Raw genomic sequence first — 21,233 nt, forward strand, 5'->3', positions numbered from 1 at the left:
GCTCAGTCTGTGGGTAAAGGGAGGAACTGAAGGGGACAATGTGGTTCCTTGGCTTAAACTAAACCAGAAATTTAGAATATTTTGGAAAGTAAAAAAAATATTCTGAGGCAAACTGAAATATTCAGTTTTCTCTCCTCCAAAATGTCATGTTTCAGCTTCAGATTAATGAAATCTTTTAATAATTGTTTTTCAGCTTGAAACAGTTTTTAAAATAAAGTTGCCATTTAAAAATCAATACATGGAAATGTTGACTTTCAGTTCTCCCCATTTTTCTGCCTGACCTTTATTTATAAGCTCAGTTAAATTTGATTTATGTCCACCAAATGCCATTTTTCAGTGAATACGCTACTGTCAATAACGTTTTGCCCAGTACTGACTGTGATTCTATGCTTCCCTAGAACATTGCTACACATGACTCAGTTCCTGCTTGGATTGTAACTCAGTTTCAGAGCTCACTGTAATCTATAGCTCCAAAGAGCAATTTCAGCTGAAATCCTAAATTGAATTACAGATTTGTATTGCATTGCTCACTACTTATTAATAATATTGTGCCTACAACATATCCTGTTCTTCATTACCAGAGAGAAAACAGTACTGGTTCCTCTGCATGGTACAGAGCTATTTATTTCTCCAAATGTTAGATCCCTGCATGTACAGAATCTATGGATAACTGCTTTTCTTTTGTAATAAGTACTTTTATCTAGCCAGTAAGGCAGGAAAGGTTTCTCAGGACTATAAAACCACTTGGATGTATCCATATGATTTATACGTCGTAGGAAAATATCACCATATGCACTCTTCTTGTTTCAAAGAAATACTAGCCATTATGGGATGAAGCCCCTGGGAGCTCTGAACTGCCATACCAGTGGCACCCCTAAGCATCATGCATACAACTTTGGGTCAGAAATGCCAGTCCTAAGCTTCCAGCCGAAACGAGCAGTCCAAGGCACAATGCTGATGCAACCAGGGCCAATTGAGATTTGGAACGGGAAGGGATATTAGGAAAACAGAAGCACAGCCTGAATAAAATCATACCTTCCTTCAAACAGACAGGAGCCCAGGTCCCTAGGGCTGACTGTTTCTATCATCTTCTGGGAGGACAGTCAGATATAAAACCTGAAGTATGATTTTTTTCCTGCAGCCTAGCATAAGGGCTTTAGTAAACAACAAATTCTCTACTGCTAGTTTCTTGGAACCTCAGGGATGAGTCCTTTGGGTTCAAATGGATGCCACCAGAAGACCAAACAGCAACTACTTGCAAGGTCAGTATTGTTTGCAGTGATGACAGCGATGGAGAATTGGAATAACCTTCTTGTTTACATGTGGTTTGAGGAGAAAAGCTCACTGCACTGTGTCAAACAAAACATCTCTCTCTGTGCTGCTGTGGTGTCCCAGCCATGGGGATGTGCTGCACTTATCAACCCCAACCACTAAAGAAATGATGAGTCTTTGGAGTCAGCTTGGGCATTTGGATTCAGGGCAGAAGTTGAAGGAAAGCCTGTTATGTCTTTGGCACAGTCCCATCTTAGCATCTTACAGTTTGGCACTATCTTCCCTGCAAGGGAGATCCCATCCAATAGGTCCCAAAGAAGGTCTACAACTTCATCATCTGATGCCCACCATGCCAGCAAAATGGGCTCCTTCAAGAAAGCCAGGCAACAAACCACAACACTAGGAGACTCCATTATCCCATCTAGATGTCTGTGGCAGGCAGTATTCCCTCACTGCAGCAATTACATTAATAAATCAACACTAATTTAACATTAATTGATTAATTTAAGAATAAAAAATAATCAGCAGTTTCCATTCAGAAAGGCTCCCCTCTGCCCAGCAATGAGGATGCTTTCCTCTCCAGCCTCCCTTCAGCCCACTCCAGAGTGACTAATGGGGCCATTCATGACAGTCCAACCCCCCTCCCCTCCCCCCCAGGCAGCACACTGTGCTGTGCTGTCCTGTGTTTTGGCAAACCCATCCTCTGCTGTGAAGAGAAGAAGTGCTGTCTGGCCTGCCTCACAGATGCCCCAATGCCAGCTTTGGTGGCTCAGGCAAGGGTCTTTCCCTGCCCCAGCTCAGCAGCCTACACCATCCAGGTGTGCCTCTGTGCACTGCTGGGGAAACCACAGGGAATGAGGAAAATGGAACATCCTTCTCAGATGATTTCCTCCCCTTTAAAAAAACATTCCTAAGCATAGGGAGATGGGAAAGAGTTCTCCCACTTTGCCCAACTAAGATATTTGCTGTTCTCCTACCTCCTGACGAGTACAAGATTTTTTTTAACCTCAGTTTGAACGCTTAAATATATTTTATCCAAAAATTACTCTGACTTGCTGCAAAATAGAAACACAAGTGAAGCCAGACCCATCCAGTCTTTTTTTTTTTCTCTCCAGAAGTCACAGTGATGAGATACCACTCAAGCAGAGCCTTTGCTTGCCTGTGGCTGGCTGCTGCCTGGGGATGCTGGGTTTCAGGCCACATCTGCACTGGGATATTGGGAGAATTAAGGAACACTATATAAAGTCAGCTTCCTCTGGAATGGGAGCCTTAAGGGATTAAACATGATTTACATGCATTACCATCATATCTGCAATAGATTTTTGTTAGGTTTTCCAGGTGTCAGGAACAGATCTAGTAGTTGGAGTCAACTATTCCTATGTACACCTGGGTGTGAGATGAGCAGAGAGCCTACACCCCACCACACTGCCAGTTAGCACAGCTCCTGCTGTGTGTGCGCCGTGTCCAAGGACACACAGCAAGCACCCAGGGAGGGACAGCAAGGTGGCATTAGTGCAGTCTTTGGAGACTCCCCACACACAGGTCTTCCTACACCACAGAAGGTGGAGAAAGGCTTGCACACAGGCAGCAGGTGGCCCCACACCAGTCCCGGGCATTTTTTACATTGTCCCTGTTACCTTTTCTTTGCTGAGCTTTTATCTTGATTTTGGTGCAATAAAATCATATTAATTAAACTGTGAACGAATAGAAAGGCCCTAAGTCAATATTTGCATTTGGAAAAGACTGGTTAGAACAGCTTAGGAATTGATTCTGCTTTATTAAAGCACCTGTTCACCCAGGGAACATTTTAGCAGCAATCAATATGTAATTAAATCTTTATTGATGTTGTACAATTGTTTTGTTTCCCAGCAATTATGGTGATAGAATCAGCTTCCCTCGGTTGTTCCTCCTTCCTAGCTTTGCCTCTGTACCTCTCCCAAGCTGGCATTAGTGAATGGGGACCACAATGACACCAAAACAGCTCTAACCCTAACGCACTGCGCCAAGCACAGGCCAAGGAGAAAAGCCAAGCTCTGACCTGAATAACCTGGTAACAACAACGGGTGCATCAAGATGATACAAGCACAAAAGTTTCGAGGAAATCAATGGGCATCTCTGGACTAAAATATCCGTGAAGAGATGAGCTTTCATTAGGCTGTTCTGGTCAGATTTTAAGGCGCTCACAGCTGGGATTACTTCTCACCCCCTGCCTGTCCAGCCCCAGGAGATGCAGATGCCGCGGGTAGGAGGGCACGGATCACTCCCGCTCCTTGCCTGGGCAGTCACACACTCCCGTTCGGCCTTTCCCAAAGCACCCCCCGAACACGGGGGGAACGGCGCCCGTTATCCCTAAAGCCTCATCCCACCCGGCTGGTCCCAGCAGGATGCTCCCGCAGAGCCTCTCAGCCGCACCGGAGCTGCGGGGCTGCAGGGCGAGAGTCCCGAAACTGGGCCCACGCAGGGGACAGCTGCCAGCAAACGCGCCCCCCCCGTTACGGGTTTTTAAAGAGCTGAGAGGATAAACCTTGCTTAAAGAGGAGCGGGGCGCCCCGCATTCCGCACTCCGCGCCGCCCCGGAGCCATGAGGGGGGTCCGGGCCGCGCCCAGCCACCCGCCCCGCCGGCCGCCAGGCGCCGGGGTCCCGCCGGGGTCCCTGAGCCCCCGCCCCGGCCGCACGCGGGCGGCCCCCAGCAGGTGGCGCTGCGAGCGCGGCTTTCCCCGCGGCGGCCACCCACCCCGGCGCGCCTCCCGCAGCCACCGGGGCAGGCGGGTCACCGGCGCCCGTGGGGACGAGCGGCTCCCCGCAAGCTCAGGTGGGGCTTCTGCCCAGGCTCCTGGTCACTTCGGCAGCGCAAGGGAGGAACCACCCCTCTGCCAGAAGGTTCACCCACCTGATCAGAAAAGCCGCTTTTGGTAATCACACGTGTCACTGATTTGCTTTAAGTGCGGAGAGTCAAGACCCGAGCTTCTCAAAGCATTCCACCCTGCTCTCCCTGCCCGAATCTGCAGCCTCACTCAGCAAGCGGTAGGTGCAGTCATGGCTGGGACGGGGGTGGACTTCCAAGGGATCCACTGACTTGTGTAAAGTTGCTGTGAAACTAGGAGCAGAAACAGGTCTGCTCCCAAGAGCGGGATATCCTATATTCACCAAAACATCCACCCCAGCTTTGATTTCCCCACAGTCTGGCACTGATGTCCCCCCCGGGCTTGCCGGTCTGCCCCCGCGGAGACTCGCACAAGCAAGAATTAAAACAGAGGCACGGCTTTCAACTTTCACATGCTTACAGCCCCTTTGGCTCTGCCATTCCCGGCTCCTCGGGGAGCCTGCGCTGAAGTTATGCAGATAAGGCTGCTAAACCAGCCCCCTAGGACTGAATTCTCCGCGCTGACCCATGCCCTCAAGCTTCATTAATAATCTGGGGCTCCCTCCAGACCTGCCCTGCTAGCATCAAAGGGTCAGTGCTGGACTACTTTGCCCTAGTGAGCTTAACAAGGCTTCAGGACAGCCCAAGCTTTGTAGGGTTGTTCAGACTTGCAAAACACCTACAGAGGGTTGAAAAAGCATCTTTAATTTCACATCTAAGTGCCACCCATCACAGCATACTAAAAGAGAAGGGAAATCACACAGAAAAGAATGGAAACAAAAAAGAAACATTCCCACTTGTGTTTGAAAAAACGTTGGGGAAGCTAACAGCTCCCACATACTTCAGAGAGCTTTGGAAGTCATGACCATTAATTTGATCTTTTTCTTCCCACGTGGATCAATGAGTTTGCTACATGTACACCTTCAGACCCTTGTCCCCTGTTGATTTTCTTTCTGTATCTGTTTCAGATCCTCCTCCTAGATTTTGTCAGTCACTGCCACAGAGATTCAGCAAAGCTGTCTTGTAATCACCGCTGGTGTCATCCTGAGGAGGAAAAAAAAAAGAAAAGAAAGTGAGTGTGGAAGTTCCTCTGCATGCTCCGAGTGTTGACACTGTCAGTCCATGGAATATGCCCACACAGGAAAAGAACTTTGGAAAGAGCAAGCCTGACTTCAGCAGAGTTACTGCCAGCTGACACAGCATCAAAAGTGAAGGGAGAGATGAGGCTTGTAGCTGCCACCTGAAATAACATTTATCAAGCCCAATTCTTTTCTTTGGAATCCAGGTGAGCAGTTCATCAGGGCTCCATCCCACAGAGCAGCACAAAGTCAGCATGAATGAAGACAACCAAGCCTGTTGGGTTCAAATTTTACATCCCTGGGTATTTGTTCCAGAGCACCTCTCTGACAGGAACAGAAAGGGCAGTACAGTTAGCCCTGACGCATGATGTGTTTTTAAAAGCCACAAATATGGTCATTTTGGTCTAGAGAATCACTACAGAGAATATCACTAGATAAAAAATTTGCTCCCTTTGAATGTTTTGTGATGACAGGTGTAAAGCCAGTTCCACTTCTCAGAAAGAATCAATATTCTGTACAGACCCTTGAAGACTGATCATTAATCAACATGACAGACACTGACAATGTTGATTAGAAGAAAGGCCCTTCATTACAGAGCCAGACTTCCCATGGGGACTGCTAAGGACAGGGCTTAAGTGCCATTTGCACTGGGGGAGAGGAATGTCCCAGAGTCCTTAGGACAAATGGTAAAACCCAGCATTTCAGCCCTAACAGGGGAGGGCCATTCACCCAGAGCTGAGACTCAAGTCTCAAAAGCTACAATAAGCTTTGACAAGGTTCAGTTTCTAAACTTATCTTACCACGGTACAGACCAGGCCATCATCTGGGATGTCAGCTTAACAAAACCAAACCAAACAACAACAACCACCCCACAAACCAACCCCCCAAACAAACAAAAAAAGCCACACACACACCCCAAAAAAACACCCAACAACCCAAACCACCCAACCAACAACAAAAGGAAAACCAAAAAAGCACACACAGCACCGTTTTGACTTGTACAGCATGGGTCTGAGGTAGTTAAGGACTGCAGAGAGAGGAGGAAAAGGCACAGCAGCATGGGAAAGGTGTAACAGGGAGGCTTAAGTGAATCTAGATTCATTTAGGAGATCACAAAGTGCATGGATACAGAGTCTGGTCCATGAAAAACCTGGAGCAGTCTCTCCTCAGGTTTGACTTTGCCCAAGTCACTTATAGACCATACAGTCAGAGTCACCTTTTAGGCATATGTCTCTCAAGGAGATGACTATTAATAGGCCTAATGAAGCAGAGCTATGATCTTAGCAGAAATGAGAGTTTTACTGAAAACAACCGTGAAAGCACCCCATAGTGCTGGGCACGTTAGGAATGTATCTGACAGCTGAGAACCATCATTATCAAGATGCTGCTTACCAGAATCATACTGGAGAGAGATTTTCCTGCCATACGCTTGAATTCGGGCTTTATAAGATTTAGGTCAACTTCACTCCGAGAAACAATCACTCTTATAAGGGTCCCATCATCGGTGCCAGCCCCCTGGAATAACAGATATATCAGTCTGCAATGGTAGTGGGTGTTCAAGGGATAAGCTGCTGCAAACTGGTCCAGGACACAGGAGATGGCAGCCTTCAAATATTGCTTGGTACGCACATCTGCTTCTCTTTTTGGAGGGCCAGCAACCCACCCACCCCCCAGGGGCCACCATCAATACCATAAGCCCACCATGGAAGTGTGCTATAAGTCTTTGCACATGTCAAATGCAAAAGCAAACATGCTACAGAGTTGGAAATTGGCACTGAATACATTGTGCTTCTGCAGCATCACCCATGCAACACGTGGCTTCAACCAATATTGTTTAACCACGTACAGGAAAATTAAGATCATGTTGATAACAAAAATAATCAGTCATCTCAGCTTTCCACAAAGCTGGGAGAGCTGACATCTTTTACATATCAGTTAAGAGTTACAGCGGCACAATCTGCAGATGCCTTACAGGTCCCCATTTGGAACTCTTTCATTTTATACAGCCATTGAGAGAATTACTTCCTAAAAAGAAAATAATTTAAGTTAACATTATGGACAAAACTCCACCATGATCATCCTCCTATAAAAGGCTCTTCCAGCAGTTTTGTCCATTTTCTAGAAAGCGGGACCGAGCTCCTTACAGACTACCAAGACATAAAAGCCAGACTGTTTTGGTAGCTCAAGCTTAAAGAGTACTTTTCTACCCAAGATGTTTGAAGGCATTGCAACAATAGCACTAAACTTGCTGGATTTTGCCAAAATCTTGGCTCTTCTAATTTGAATTGGTGAAAGCCAGGTTACAGGTTAAGTCCAGTATGTTACAATGAAGAGTCTTACCTTTAATGCATGGTACAGCCGCTCTGCAAAGTAGCAATGGACGTTCCTGGTGCATTTCACTGGACACATGAAAAGGCTCAGTAAGAATCAAATCCAGTCCAGAGCAGCAGGTAACAGATTCGAATGCTTTCTATTAAACCATTGTGCCTCTCGGATCTGAGTTTATCTTACCTAAGAGGTACGCTTTGCTTCCTGCCAGATACCTTTATAAAAGGTAGATCAATCCCATGAAGTGCTCAAGGCCAGGCTGGATGTGGTTTTGAGCAACCTGGTCTAGTGGAAGGTGTCCCTGCCCATGGTGTCAGGGTTGGAACTAGAAGGTCTCTAAGGTCGCTTGAGACCCAAACCGTTCTATGATTCTATAACAGTCAACTGCTGCAGGAAAAAGGCAGCAGGCTCAGACAAAAGGAAGAGAAACGTAGCTGCTCTTACCAATAGCCAGCATGGCATCCTCAAGCGAGCCATGAGTTTCACTCTGGATAGAGTCCTCTATGCTCTTACCGGCCAGTTTCTGGTATTCTTCAAACACTGTTTGAAACACAGAGAACTTAATTTTTTTTCTACCAAGCAACCGCTCAGGCATTTTGTGCCCGATATTTACAGGTATTGCTTGTGTGGTGATATGAAAACACAGATACCACTACAGCAATGGCCACATTTGCACCAACTTCAGGAGACTCTAGTCAAGCCCAGAAATCAGCTACAAAAGTGGATGGCAATGTTCACGAAACCCCAGCCCATTCATGGGTCTTAATTCCTTGCCTTCATTTGAAAATGCAAGTTCAGTTACCTTGTATTCATTTGGAAGCCTGACCCTTTGTTGCTGCCTTTAACCACACAAACGAAGCAGGCAGCAGCAGATTAGGTACAAACCTATCATTTGGTCTTGTGTTTGTTGATGTCACTAACTTCAAAAACAAAATAAAACCAAATGAAATCTAGGACTATGCTGCTCATGGCCCTTGGACCTTTAAATGATGACAACAGTTTGGGAGAACTTGTTATTTCAACCACAATTTTTTTTTAAAAAAACAACCACCTCAGAAAAAATGAGCAAAACAGGTGCAGATTTGAAGAAATTTGAACTCCCACATTCATAAAAGCTCAGCAACAGAGTTTTTGTTTACATTATACACTCTGGGTGCACCAGGGTTCAGAATTACAGATCTCAGTTTTGATTCCTAGCTTTCAGACTAACAGAGAAGGAAAACTGTTAAGCAATGTGATGGACATCTTAATGAAGTTTGCTCAGCATTCAAGATCAGATACTTAAACATTAACACTCATACTTTGGGGAAAGGCAATACCACAGAATAGACAGATGGATACAGCAGTCTCAACTCAGGCATACTCTCCGTGTTAAAAACAAAAAAATAAATAGCAGCAACAATTACAGGCTGCCATAGCACAGAGAAAATGACTTGCCCCGTGATACAGTAGGTCCCAGAGATGGCTTGCATCCTGACCACAAACTAGATGAAATTCAGCTCTTTAAGGCAGACACAGCCAAAGACTAGAGACCACTTTTTTTCGGTTCGTTTTCTAACTGATGCTGGGAGCTTAAATTTCAAACGCAAGGGGGAGCTGGCCTCCGGGGCCTGGAAAACAGCCTCAGAAGACCTCAGCTTGAAAAAAGCTCAGGCATACCTAATTTATCACCAGCTACATTTATCAGTTTAGATCCAGCTGATTTGCACAGTACTAGATATGCTTAGATTCAGCTGACATAACAAAATCTCTTAGTCAGAGCCTTGGACTGCTTCAAAAGTCTAGAGATGACAAGGCCAGGTCTCTGCTGCCCAGGGCAGTGGGGAGCTGAGGCTCCCTTAGCTGGAGCTGGGTTAGTGTCTGCCCTCCCGGCAGCCTCTGGCGCCCTCAGCAGAACTTGGGACAGAAACACAGGGTGCACCTTGTGATGCTCCAGTATTGAATAATCAGATACTTTTTCTGTGATTTTTTTTCCCCAGAGAAACCCACATCCAAGAGCTCACGGGTCTGTCCATTCCATGCTCCCACCTGGTTAGGAAGGGATTCTCTCTCCCTCTCCCCTTGGGTTTACAAAAACTGTTATCCCATCCAGCCATCACCGCTGCATAATGACTCCTAGATAAGTCACCTGATTTTCAGCAGCACTAAGTCTTCATAAGTTTTCATGGAAGCTGCTGACAGCTTTTTGGTCACTGAGTGACCAAGGATTAGGAGACACTCTCAGGTGTTTCTTTCGGAGCCATCTCTCCCATCTATAGCCCTGTCTCTTCTTTTTTGCTAGAGTGATTTCTCATTTCAGAGGCTTGGGCGTTTGGGCTCGCTCCATACCTTTAAGCAAGTGTGTGGCACTCCTTGAGCACAAGATGGTGATGAACTGCATCTCATCAGTGCCCCGTATCTTCTCCCCAGCAGCATAGAGAGTCTGTAATCGAACACACAACTGTTAGAGCAATGTTCTGTATGTGCAGCTGGTAAAGAAGCAGTTTGGCTTAAGGCCTTGCTAGGTAAAGGGGTTTGAAGTGACCAAAACCACTGTGTGAACTAGGCTCTTCTAGAATGGTTGATTATGAACCCTGACCATGTCTTCTAGTCAAATTGGAGCAGTCACTGTCTCCACCCTTTCCATCCCTCCTGCAGCAGCTGGAGCAGCCAAGAATATTTCTGCGGTTTCTTACCTATTCTTTGCTCTCCCCCTCCACCACACCCGTGTACTTTCACACATCAAAAGCAGCTGAGCCCAAGCCCAGCTCTCATCACTTCTCTTTGGAACATCAAGGCTTAGCAGTGCAGGCAAAACTGAAGAATCCCAAGTTGCTTCTGCTTGAAGACCAGCTTGCCCAAACTATTGTGACTCCAGGACTCTGCTGCCCACTGAAGCGCTCTGAAGTTCAAGACAGGTGGGCTACAGGCATACCACTGATCACTGCATTGGAGAGTACCTTTGCATCCTGGAGAGCCAGCGCTGTGTCCACATAGAGAGTGGCATTGTCCCTCTCACCCTGCGGGAGGAAAGAGAAAGGCAACCATTTTGTCTCATGAAGGTTCTTCCATATATAAGGATCACAGTACACATTCTGGGCAAAGATCGAGTGTCCTTCTCAGCTATCTATTTCTGCAGAGTACTCATTCAGGTAGCACAAGTGCCAACGCCCTCACTGAAAGGCACTGAAATCAGTCATATGAAGGAGAGTCAAATAATTACTAAGTTATTCTGCTGCTAGGGAAGAAAATTCGGAAAACGTGACAGGATAAATGCATCCAAATGCACTCAGCATTGAGGGCACAGACTGTGGAAGGGTGGTGAATCACGGTTGAGGAGTATTGTTTTCTAAGACCCTTGCAGAGTGCAATTGCCTTACACACATGTAAAAGTGAGATCTCTACCTGCTGCAGAGCTGACTGTAAGCTCCCAGCTCTCTGTGCTGCTAAGGAAGGGAGGGCTCCTTGCTTCAGGCACACTGAAGCTGAAACACAGATCCAGTTCAAGTGACAAGTTTGTCTCTGCCTTTTATGTGGTGATCATGATTGTATTGCCTCTTCTATTCCATGTCTCCAAAACGTGAACTTTATAACCTCATTTTTCTTCTCTAGCGTTACCTGAAGAAGGCAAACCAGGATCTGTTCAAAGTGACCACTTGTTTCCGATTTTATGTCTTCCTCAAGATCAGAACCATATTCTACCCAAGGGAAAGAGAAAGACAAGGGAAAGATTTATTTGGGTGATATAGTCAGGATATTACCAGTCATCCAAAGACAAACAGTAGCCTGACTAACCACGAAGGCTGCTAGGGAAAAACACAGGGCTGAGACCAGTTCTCACCCTCAGTGATACCCAGGTTGGCGTTTGCATCCAGCTGAGTCATCCCTAGCTCCACTGATGTCCAAGGCTAATGTTAGAGATGTAGTTTCAGGGACCAAATCGATACCAACTATTTACAAATATGTATTTGATAAATTCTCATCTAAAGTGTATTTAATGGGGAGAAAAAGCCACGTGCATAGCTATAGCTCTGTTTGTGTTCTGACAATAGCTGTGTGGCCAAGCTGAACTAAATTTGTGATTTGCTGACCTTTTTCTGTAACTGGATGGAGACCTAGAAATAGATTTTCAAATTCTTTCAGCATAGCCATGTTCTGTTTTCCAGGCTGAAAGCAGATTTAAGGTGCGCCTTCTTGCTCTTAAAAATCCCATTTTCCTGCTGACAGTGCTAGCTGGTTACAGCATTCCTGCTGTGCAATCAGGCAGTCACACATTGCTCCGACCACACAAATCAGAGCCCCAGGCACTTTACCTTCTTTGTAGGCCTTGATTATCTCTTTGATCTGAGATTTTGTCCGGGATGCCAGGATCTCTATGATAACATCTTCACTTGTTCCCACACCCTGTAATAGAAAACATAATGGAGAAATAAAGGTGGAGAAAGGCATCTCATCATGGAGTGGACTTTATTGCTAGAGAAGTATATATAAAGAAGATGCAAGTGAGGAGCTGGGTGGCAGCAACGCGTTAGGCTGTGTGCTGAGCTGTGGGAAACTGTCATGATGAAAGCTGGAGACACAAACCACATTTGGTTTGAACATGGTTTCTTTTACTGAGGTGCCTAATTCACACAGGATGGTTTTATGTAACCCTGCACTTCTGCAGTGCACTTCCGGACTTGGATCTTTGATGACAGACAGCGTTAGAGGGATGCAGGGACACCAATGCTTGTCTAGTCAGTCCATCTTTGTACCATTTTAATAGATCTCTCTCCATCTGAAACTTGAAAAGATGCTGTATGAATAGGTAGGACCCCAGCCAACCCCAGCCTGGCCCTCACACCACCACTTCTTGCCTTTATTAAAGGTTTCATGTCTCAGGTGGTGCATCAGGGCAATAGCTTTGTGTCACTGAGCTTGGTTCAGCACAGGCACTGCAGAAAGCAGCGAGGAGACGTTTAACTGAAAACTGTAATGTGTGGATGTTCATTCCATGTTAAAGCCGAATTTAGTTTTGCTGCTGCATTCCCCAGGCTTTATGAGACACCTATGTACAGAAACTCTCCTACAGCCCTAAATATTAAAGCAGCATTCCCCCCTCAGAATATGCATTAACAGTACAATTAACTATTTCTTAAAGCCAACTGCTAATAACAAATGTAATCACTTAACAGTCCAGTTATTACCACTTGCATTAATAAGCACAGTTACAGGAAACGAGCGCTGTCTGCGCTACGGCTGAAATACCAGCACCCTTACCTTCATGGCATCATAGAGCTCCTTGGCATCATACTTGAATGGGGTGTACATGAGAGCTATAATGAGCCTCTCAAAGTTGCCACTCAGTTCAGACTTCAGGCTTTCAATCAGGTCCTGTTAAACACACATCACACAGTGACACAAAAAGCCTCACCGGATCTTTTTGGTACCCAGTGCCATTTCCATCCCCACAGCCTACAGCAATGAAGCTGAATGACAGTATCATGCTGATAGTTTATTAGGAAAGGTCCTGGGACTCAAAAAGGCACCTAACTCCAAAATGGGATTTGTCTAGGGCCTTCCACATTCCCTGTTGTCCCAGTATGCAAGCTTCCCCCAGGTACTAATTAATTCTGCAGCAGAGCAGGGAAGGTTAAGCTCTTCCTCCACCCTGCTTTACTCTGAGCAGAACTAGGCAGCTGAAGGCTGGATTGAGCAAGGGACACAGCTTCAGAGCGAGCCAATTCCCAAAGCCTGCATATAAACCTGCACCCAGGACTTCTGCAGAACCAGGCGTGCAGTCTTGTTTGAAGACAGATTTCAAACTTTCACGATAGTGCAGGGGTTTTTAGGGTATGAAACACCCTGGTTTAGTGGGATGGAAGCCCTCTACTCATTGTCCCATACTCGCCACACCCCCACATTTGCTTCCCTTTCTGAGCCCTTTCACAGCAGTCTCCTTTCCAGCAAAGGTCATTGGAGACTACAGAGTAGGGGTGGTGGCAGAGTTTGTTGGTGGAAAAGTTTTCCCAATAAAAGTAAGATTTTTACCAGAGACAGAAAGATCACACGAAAACACGGTTGTCAATAACCACAGTTCGCTGTCATTTTCAGAATTGCCAAACAACTATAATTAAATAAGTCTTTAAAGTGAACTTTCTTTGGCATTTTAAAGGGCTCCAAACCAGTATTTTACTCAAAATACCATTTCAAAAGGTATCATTTTTTGTTACATCTTCAAAAACAAGAAGAAATCACACTTTAAGTTAAATTAGATTTTTAAAAAGTATTCCTGGTCAAAATGCATTTTTAAAAAAATTAGTCTTTGGGGGAAAACCAGTTTCTTTGACCAAAAATTAATTTCATACATTCATCCCAGGTGTTAGAGATAAATATTACTCTAATTATTTGCAGAAGACCTGCATATTGTTTGCATCATCCTTGCAAGATGAAATGTACACCCATTGACTAGATCCCACATAGTGCAACAATGACTGAAAATGGCTTTGTTTTGGAAGAACCTTTCCAAACTGTCCTTTGAAGGATTTGGCAATCTCCTGACGCTGCCTATTGCTCCTCTTGGTTAGGACATCAATTATAGCCTGTTCATCAGTCCCTGTGAAGAACAATAATAAGCCATAAACACAGTGTACAGAATAAGTTGAGACTGGTCCAAAATCCCAATTTGGATATTCAGACAGCCTCCTTTACTTCATTGCTTTCATGTAGAAGTTTATGTATGCACTGAGGAAACTTTAATTTTTCATTTTCCACATTAAAAAAGTGATAGCTTTGACTGCAATTTTCTTGAGGAATGGCTTTCATTGTGGCAGTTATAAGCAGAACATAGGCTTTACAGATGCGGTTGGAGTCAACTCACCAAGCCCTTTCATGGCCTTGTAGAGAGTCTGGGCATCAGGTACGGGATCAAAGTTTAAAGCACCTATCGTGGACTTGCCCTCTGCTTCATTCTGAAAGAAGGGGGGGAAAAATATACAGTACTTTTCATCACTGTTTTTCACCAGCTGAAGAAAAAGTATTTTGGAAGTACGTTAACATTATTTTTTGCCTGCACATGGGGAATGCACAGAAAAGCGAAGGGAGTGGTTCAAGGTCTCTCAGCAGAGCTCCAAAGAGAATACAATTTTCCTGCCTCCACCTGCCTGTACCTGCTTTTGGCTCCTGACGCCGACGTGAAGTGCAAAGCATGACTGACACCACTGCAACAGTCACTAGGTCAGACAGTCTGGCAGAAAAAGCTGGGTAGACTAGGCTTCCCTATTCACCCCTTAAATACAATGCTTCACAATGTGTATGTTGCTGTATCATACTGCATTTCCCAGTGGTTTGGTGCAGAGTAGTTTTTACACATAGTTGTTTGATTTCATGGAATACCCATGCTCTCACAGACCATTTTTCTAAGCAACAGCTTTATTCTGCTGCTGCTGCACTTCTACACAGTTGAATTCAAGAAGGAAGCATTTCTACTAGAAGGATTTGGGCCAAGAGACTACTTTGAAGGAAGAGATCCATCTGGAGGAATGCAGGTTTGATGTTCTCCCTGAACCGAGGGCCAACTACACAGGAACCCTCCAGACAGACATCTAAGGTGCTTCCAGTGCCAGAGCCCCAGGGCAGAAAGACATGCTGAGGCTTATTCCAGTCACCACAAGGTAGTAGGGCCATCAACCAGAACCCAGGCTCAGAGCTTTAATTTAACAACAACTTCAACGGAGTGGCTTGAAGGTATTGATGCATCCCTAACAACAGAGTCCTATCAACAGGGGAGTACACAAGTGGCTAGGCACAAAGAGTCATCATCACTTTATTCCAGTAACGGACACAATTTTCACTTTCTTAGCAGCAGAGAGGTTTACGTTGCCCCAGGAAACTACTATATTCTCATAAATTTATTGCAGGGATAGGGTTAATATTGAACTAATGATATCAGTCTGATCTGATGGAGTTTTCAATGGGCATGGCTTCACAGTCAGATAAAAAACACCCTGAAATCAGAGCTTGCAGACCAGAAGGGATCACTGTGGTCATCCCATCTGACTTGCTTGACATGGACCACCAAGTGCCACCCAGCAGCCTCCTGCTATGACGCAAATCCCTTCTACTCGTTTCCTGTGTGAAAGAGGGTTCTACCCCTCTTCTAGAGTCCTTCCAGGTCATCCAAACCCTTCCCAGAGAAAAAGAAAAGCCTCCCCAGAAGACAAAGCCTTCAAACAATCCTTGCCAAGGTAAAAAAGGTTGTGGAAATTCCCTTCAGGACCTGCATTCCTGTTTTTTAATGAGACGCTGGAAGATTGATGGCTGTGTGCTCAGGAGTGTCTGTCAACAAATGCCAGGTCCAGCCTAGCGCCGCAGCTGAAGCGTGGCTGTGTTGTGCTGCACAGATGCTCAGGCTGGCTGTGGGCAAACAGCTCAGGTGTCCTTGTTGAGTGCTTGACCAGTCGACACAGCTGGCACACATTTGCATGCTGGCCCCTTTGCCAGCCAGGCTCTGGGAGCAGTGACAAGCAACCAAAAGGCAGTGACAAGTGTCAAGAGATGCAGTACGTTCATCGATCACCAAGATCTGGGGAAGTTTGCTTTACAGCTAGTGCAGAGAGAGACTCCTGTGCTACCATACCTTGCTCCCAGCAGAAAGACCAGCTGTAAAGCAGATGGTATTGACAGGAAGCTTCTCCATAGGTGAAACTTTGAATCCCAATGATAACTGAGCAGCAAGTTTAAGGCTGTGGTGAAGCTGTCACTGCAGAAAGAGCAGTGATGGACTACAGCATGGCCACCCCCAATTGCACCATGGTGCATGACCAGCCTGGAATAGAGTTTGGCTGAGCTGGTAGGACCCTTGCAAGCGCTCCTTTTCTGGCTGCCTGTGAAGTCAGCCAGCACCATCACAGCTGCCCTGGAAAGGTTACACTCATCCATCTGATTCTGCTCTGAAAAAGGTTGACGACCCTCTCTAGCTCCATGCAAGAACTATGCAAAAGAAACACTCTGGACTCATGCCCGGTGACTCGGTGAAAGATATGGAGTGCAAAGCTGAGCTTTCATGTGGAGGCAGTGGAAAGAGATTAAGCAATGGTCTTTTTTGATCCTAATTCCAATAAACGTTCCCAGCCTATCTTGGCTCAAGTAGCACACCTGTGACTCACTCATACACCTCATTCTCTGTGTACATAATTGTTCCAGCACAGGTACGATCACAACAGGTCTTCAGAGAAATCCTGTTCAGTTTGGTCTTGTTTCCCTAGATGAATTGATCCTACAACTACCTAATTGAAACTACTCAAGGCATCTGCATAACTCCCATGTGAAGACTAATAATTGGCAACAAAGCAATGGAATCAGCGTACCTTGCAGCTGATGCTGTGAAAAGTTTTACAAAAAATGAAGGGGAGGGTGATTAAAGGTTTTCCTACCAGAATATTTTCAAACCTAATCACTAGTTCGTTGAAAAGCTGGGGACAGGTGGGGTTACTAGTTTTTTCAGTAGAAAGTTTCTGAAAGAGTTTGACATTTTTAAATTCTTTTTGGTTTTGAACAGTATTTTTTATGAAGGGTTTAGAAAACCACAACAATTTTTTTTACCACCCTTCCTTTGCCCTCTCATCTTTTTCTCATGCCCCATCCTCTACAACACTGACAGGTAAGTGATCACTGGAGCTTTCAAGGGCTTTTCTCCTTTTCTCCCTCTAAGTTTTCAAACGATTTTCAGCTTGAGGCGTAGAGGGGAACAGATCAGCAGAAAGGGAAAATTTAAAAGTAAGAGCTACCCAAGTTTTGGAAAAAAATTCCATTTCACTATACTAAACTTGCAAAAGGAGATGGGGAGGCAGATGGAAATAATCAGAAAAGAAGATTACAGTTTTAATCTTTCGGGGGGCAGGGAATCATTATGATATGTTTTGAGATAGGGAAGTTTCCATTCTGATGCCTGCTGAAGGGGAGTAGGCTTTAGTCCGGTATCCCCCACCCCAGAAGGTTTTTTGGGTTTAGTTTGTTCTTTTTCTCCAGCTCCCACCCCTCGGTTACAAAACTATAACTGAGGACCTGAAAAACGGTCATGTCTATGCAAAGTGGTTTCTCACTCCTTGATGATACATTGCACCTGGGGTAATAGAATACACCGCAAGACAGCTCTCCTGCACTTCCCGGGTACCTTTGCCGGTGTGTGGCAGCACAGGCCCCTTGCCCTGGCCTCGCTCAGCCACCAGCACCAGGACTGCCAATGCTCCAGCTTGGCAGAGGAGCGCCAGCACTGGAGCCTTGATGCAGGCTCACCCCTTGCACGGGCTGCTGAAACATGAATCACAGAGTCATTTAGGTTGGAAAACACCTTTGAGATCATCAAGTCCAACCGTTAACCCAATACTGCCAAGTCCACCACTAAGCCATGCCTCTAAGCACCACATCAACACTTTTTTTGAATACTTCCAGGGATGGTGATTTCACCACACCCCTGGGCTGCCTGTTCCAATGCTTCACCACCCCCTTTCAGTGACAAAAGTTTTCCTAATATCCAATCTAAACCTCCCCTGGCACAACTTGAGGCCATTTCCTCTTGTCCTGTTCCTTGTTATCTGGGAGAAGAGACCGACCCCCACCTGCCTACAGCCCCTTTCAGGCAGCTGTAGAGAGCAACAAGGTCCACCCTGAGCCTCCTGAAGGCCTCCTCACAACATGGAGTGGGAGGGGACTCTGGGACAAATCTTTCCACAATGACAACAAAAACAGTCCAGGGAAGCCCATGCACGACTGGCAGTGGTGCTGGGCAGGGGCTGGGTGGGAAAGAAGACTCCTCTACCAGTATTCCTCCACCGCATGTCTCCAGTAGGTCTCTTGTAGGCTTTGGTTTATCTGGAGTCCAAGCCTGAGGGTAAACCTGGCCTTCCACAGAAGCTAATGGGAGAACTGCCATGGATGGCAGCAAAGCTGTGCACGTTGCCAGAGCTGCCTGCTGCCTGGCGCCAGCTGTACCCTACAGGCTGCCCCCACACACCTCATGAGCATCCCCCCCTGCATCCTGCTACATACCTCCCAAAGCCACAAGAGTCTGAAAGAGAACATACACAGCATTTCTGGCTTCTAGCAGACAGACAGGGTGTTCACGTTCACATTGTCATTGCGATATTAAAAACCCATCAAAAACAATGTGGCTTGACCACATCTCCCTCTGACCACAGCCTGCCAGCACAGCTGGGGATGAAAATGGGGACAGGCCAGTGCCCTGAACTCAGTGCCACAAGGGAAGGGAGCGGACAAGGAGCCCACAGCTTGCAGGCTTCAGCTGTGAACTTTGCGGTTCCCCAGTACCGTCTCCCCATGCACAGAGGCTCACAAACACTCCCCTGCAGCGCTCTTAACCAACTGATCAGGGAGACCCTGCTCTCCTTAAAGCCAGTCATGTTAACACCTTCCTTAATCAAGCTTTTTGAAGTGCTGAATGCTATTTTGTAGCCAGAAAACCAGTAAATAGATCTTGCTGATTTTTAAAGGGAAACATTTAATTCCCACATAGTGCCTGATGCAACTTGTAAGTTACCTTATTAGGGTGCCAAAAAATATCAGGGTGTCTTACTTCAATGTTTCCTCTACTTACCCAGGCCCTCCACCACGCCATTGCAGTCTCAGCAGCGATACCTGGGTCTGTTGATGAAGAGAACCACACATATCACACCTCACGGTCAGGGAATCTCAGATTTGAAGGGGGTGGAGGGAGAAAAGGAAGACGCAAAAATTTGTTTCAATAAACTTACCCCTGGAAAACTGGAATAACTGTACTCCTCAGGAGGCTTGTTCCCTCTGGAAGCTGCAGAACGTAACTGGCCTCTCTGTGCTGGGAACACGCAGGTATAAATCATCCTTACCTACAAATTCCATGGGGCAACGCCCTCAGACATGGCTCAACCTGTTTTTCATATATGATCTCACAAGGAGAGATCAAGTTGCTCAATACACAAGGCTTCCCTTGTGAGGAAAGCATTCAACCCCACTGACTAAAGTTCACTGTAATTTTTTCACTGCTTCTCCCCACACACACCCCCTTCCCTGCTAACATTTTGGCCTCTGGCACAGACACAACATACAAATTACAACCAGGTAATATCTCAGCGTAAAACTCCACCGAGACTTGGTGAGTTCTGCTGTAACAGAATAAGCCACTCATTATTACCGACTCTATCTCTACCAATCTGGGACACAGCAAAACAGGACTCTCAAATCTTAACAAACCCTCCTCCACCTCTCTGCCTTCAAAAAAACTTATCTCAAAAAAGAAAAACCACGAAACCTCAACAAAAAACCCACACACCACAAACATAGCCACATCCCACACCTTACAACAAAACTCAATAAAGCAGCATCCTGTGCAGAGACTTGGGAGGTGTCCCCCGTTCCATATCAGACTCCCACGGCACGAGTCAAGGAGCATTCCTAGACTAACATGGGACCAGCACATTGAAGGCTAAGAACTTTCAGTGACACTAGCCCCAGTAAAACTGTCACAGGGCTTGCACTAGCTGCTGTGACATGTTAAGGCTTAGGAGTAAAATATGAAATGTTTTGGGTTTTTTTTCTTTTCTCCTTTTTTGTGTTTATTTTAAAAGAGCTGAAACAGCTTTTAATGCTTTAATTTGGAGAAATGTTTCTGTGAAATCAGCTGAAATATCTTATGGCTGTAGCAATATTTTCCTGTCTAGACTTTCGTCAGAATCTACACATGCCAGCGTTTATTTATTTATTTAAAGTGGAAAGCTGCCCTGATGGAAACGTTCCCACCAGCTATATCTTAACCCTTGCTATATAAGAGCTTTGTCCCCTCTCGCACTTACAGACCTGCACGGGAGGCTGGGTAACCACCACACCATGGGCCTCTCATTTCCTTCCCACACCCTGCAGGGTCCCCGATGGCCTGGGAAGCTGCCCTGGCTATTCCCAAGAGAACAAGCTGTGCCAGCTGCTCCTGCCTCAAACACATCCATCATACAGCAAGGGCGAGTGGTGGAGGAGGCGGCGCTGCCCTTGGCATAGCAAGCACGCCACTCGGGACTGCGCCGGCTGGGTTTCTAGCAGTGTTTGAGAGGCAGGTTCATCCATGGTACACAGCAAGGAGAGCCCACGAGTGGTCCTTCATTCCTCCTCTGGGGGCAAGATGGACTCACAAGCCGGGTGGATTTGTTTTTACTGGATCTCAAGGCTGTGCCTGGCTGGCTATGTATGCCTTTTCCCTGCGCTGGGATTTAATTGGGTCAGCTTGTCATGGAGGTCAGCTTTCTTGAGGACTCCAAGGACAAAGAAGTCCTTCTAGACATAAAAATCACAGTTAAGCAAACAGCTGTTCGTCACAGGGGAGCAAAGACCAAACCAGACAGAATAAGGAAAAAAGACCAAGTGGTCTATCCTGCCAACATAAACTGAAAAGGCTGTGAAGGGACACACCAGGAGTTTTTAATGCAGAGAAACACTGGCCGGATTTGAAGAAATCAATATGGATGGGCTAGGAGAGGTCTGGAGAACCTGAACCCTGCAGCAAGGCTCAGACCAGCACTGTGCAGCCTTAATAGAGGCCACCGCAGCTGGCACTCAAAGGCCGGCAGAGCAGGAAGCGGACACTACAGCCCAATATTCCTTTTGCTTGCACAGATGCTGTTAAAATGAGAAGCTTTAATCACAAACAGACTCATCTTCACTCTTGCCCCTCCCTTATCATGCGCTGTAG

General features: G+C 46.0%; 1 protein-coding gene across 1 annotated transcript; it reads right to left on the bottom strand.

The window, feature by feature from the left end:
* Nucleotides 1-4,802: 4,802 nt before the first annotated feature.
* On the bottom strand, nt 4,803-19,430 carry LOC101924968 (annexin A8). Its single transcript, XM_005242578.3, has 13 exons — nt 19,273-19,430; nt 19,116-19,162; nt 14,382-14,472; nt 14,023-14,117; nt 12,782-12,895; nt 11,836-11,926; nt 11,141-11,220; nt 10,483-10,542; nt 9,872-9,965; nt 7,988-8,083; nt 7,556-7,614; nt 6,608-6,730; nt 4,803-5,180 (listed from the first exon to the last, which is right to left on the bottom strand). The coding sequence occupies exons 2-13, from the start codon at nt 19,134-19,136 to the stop codon at nt 5,124-5,126; spliced, it is 981 nt and encodes a 326-aa protein (XP_005242635.1). The 5' UTR covers nt 19,137-19,162; nt 19,273-19,430; the 3' UTR covers nt 4,803-5,123.
* Between the last annotated feature and the right edge of the window lie 1,803 nt (nt 19,431-21,233).

Source organism: Falco peregrinus, chromosome 1, assembly GCF_023634155.1.
Source record: "Falco peregrinus isolate bFalPer1 chromosome 1, bFalPer1.pri, whole genome shotgun sequence".
NCBI lineage: Eukaryota > Metazoa > Chordata > Aves > Falconiformes > Falconidae > Falco > Falco peregrinus.

Excerpts from the sequence above, each read along its gene's own strand:
- LOC101924968 (XM_005242578.3), bottom strand. The coding sequence starts at position 19,136 with ATGGCGTGGTGGAGGGCCTGG. Across the intron at positions 14,473-19,115 it reads TGGCGTGGTGGAGGGCCTGG|AATGAAGCAGAGGGCAAGTC; the intron begins GTAAGTAGAGGA and ends CCCTTCTTTCAG. Across the intron at positions 8,084-9,871 it reads TGCCACACACTTGCTTAAAG|TGTTTGAAGAATACCAGAAA; the intron begins GTATGGAGCGAG and ends TGTTTCAAACAG.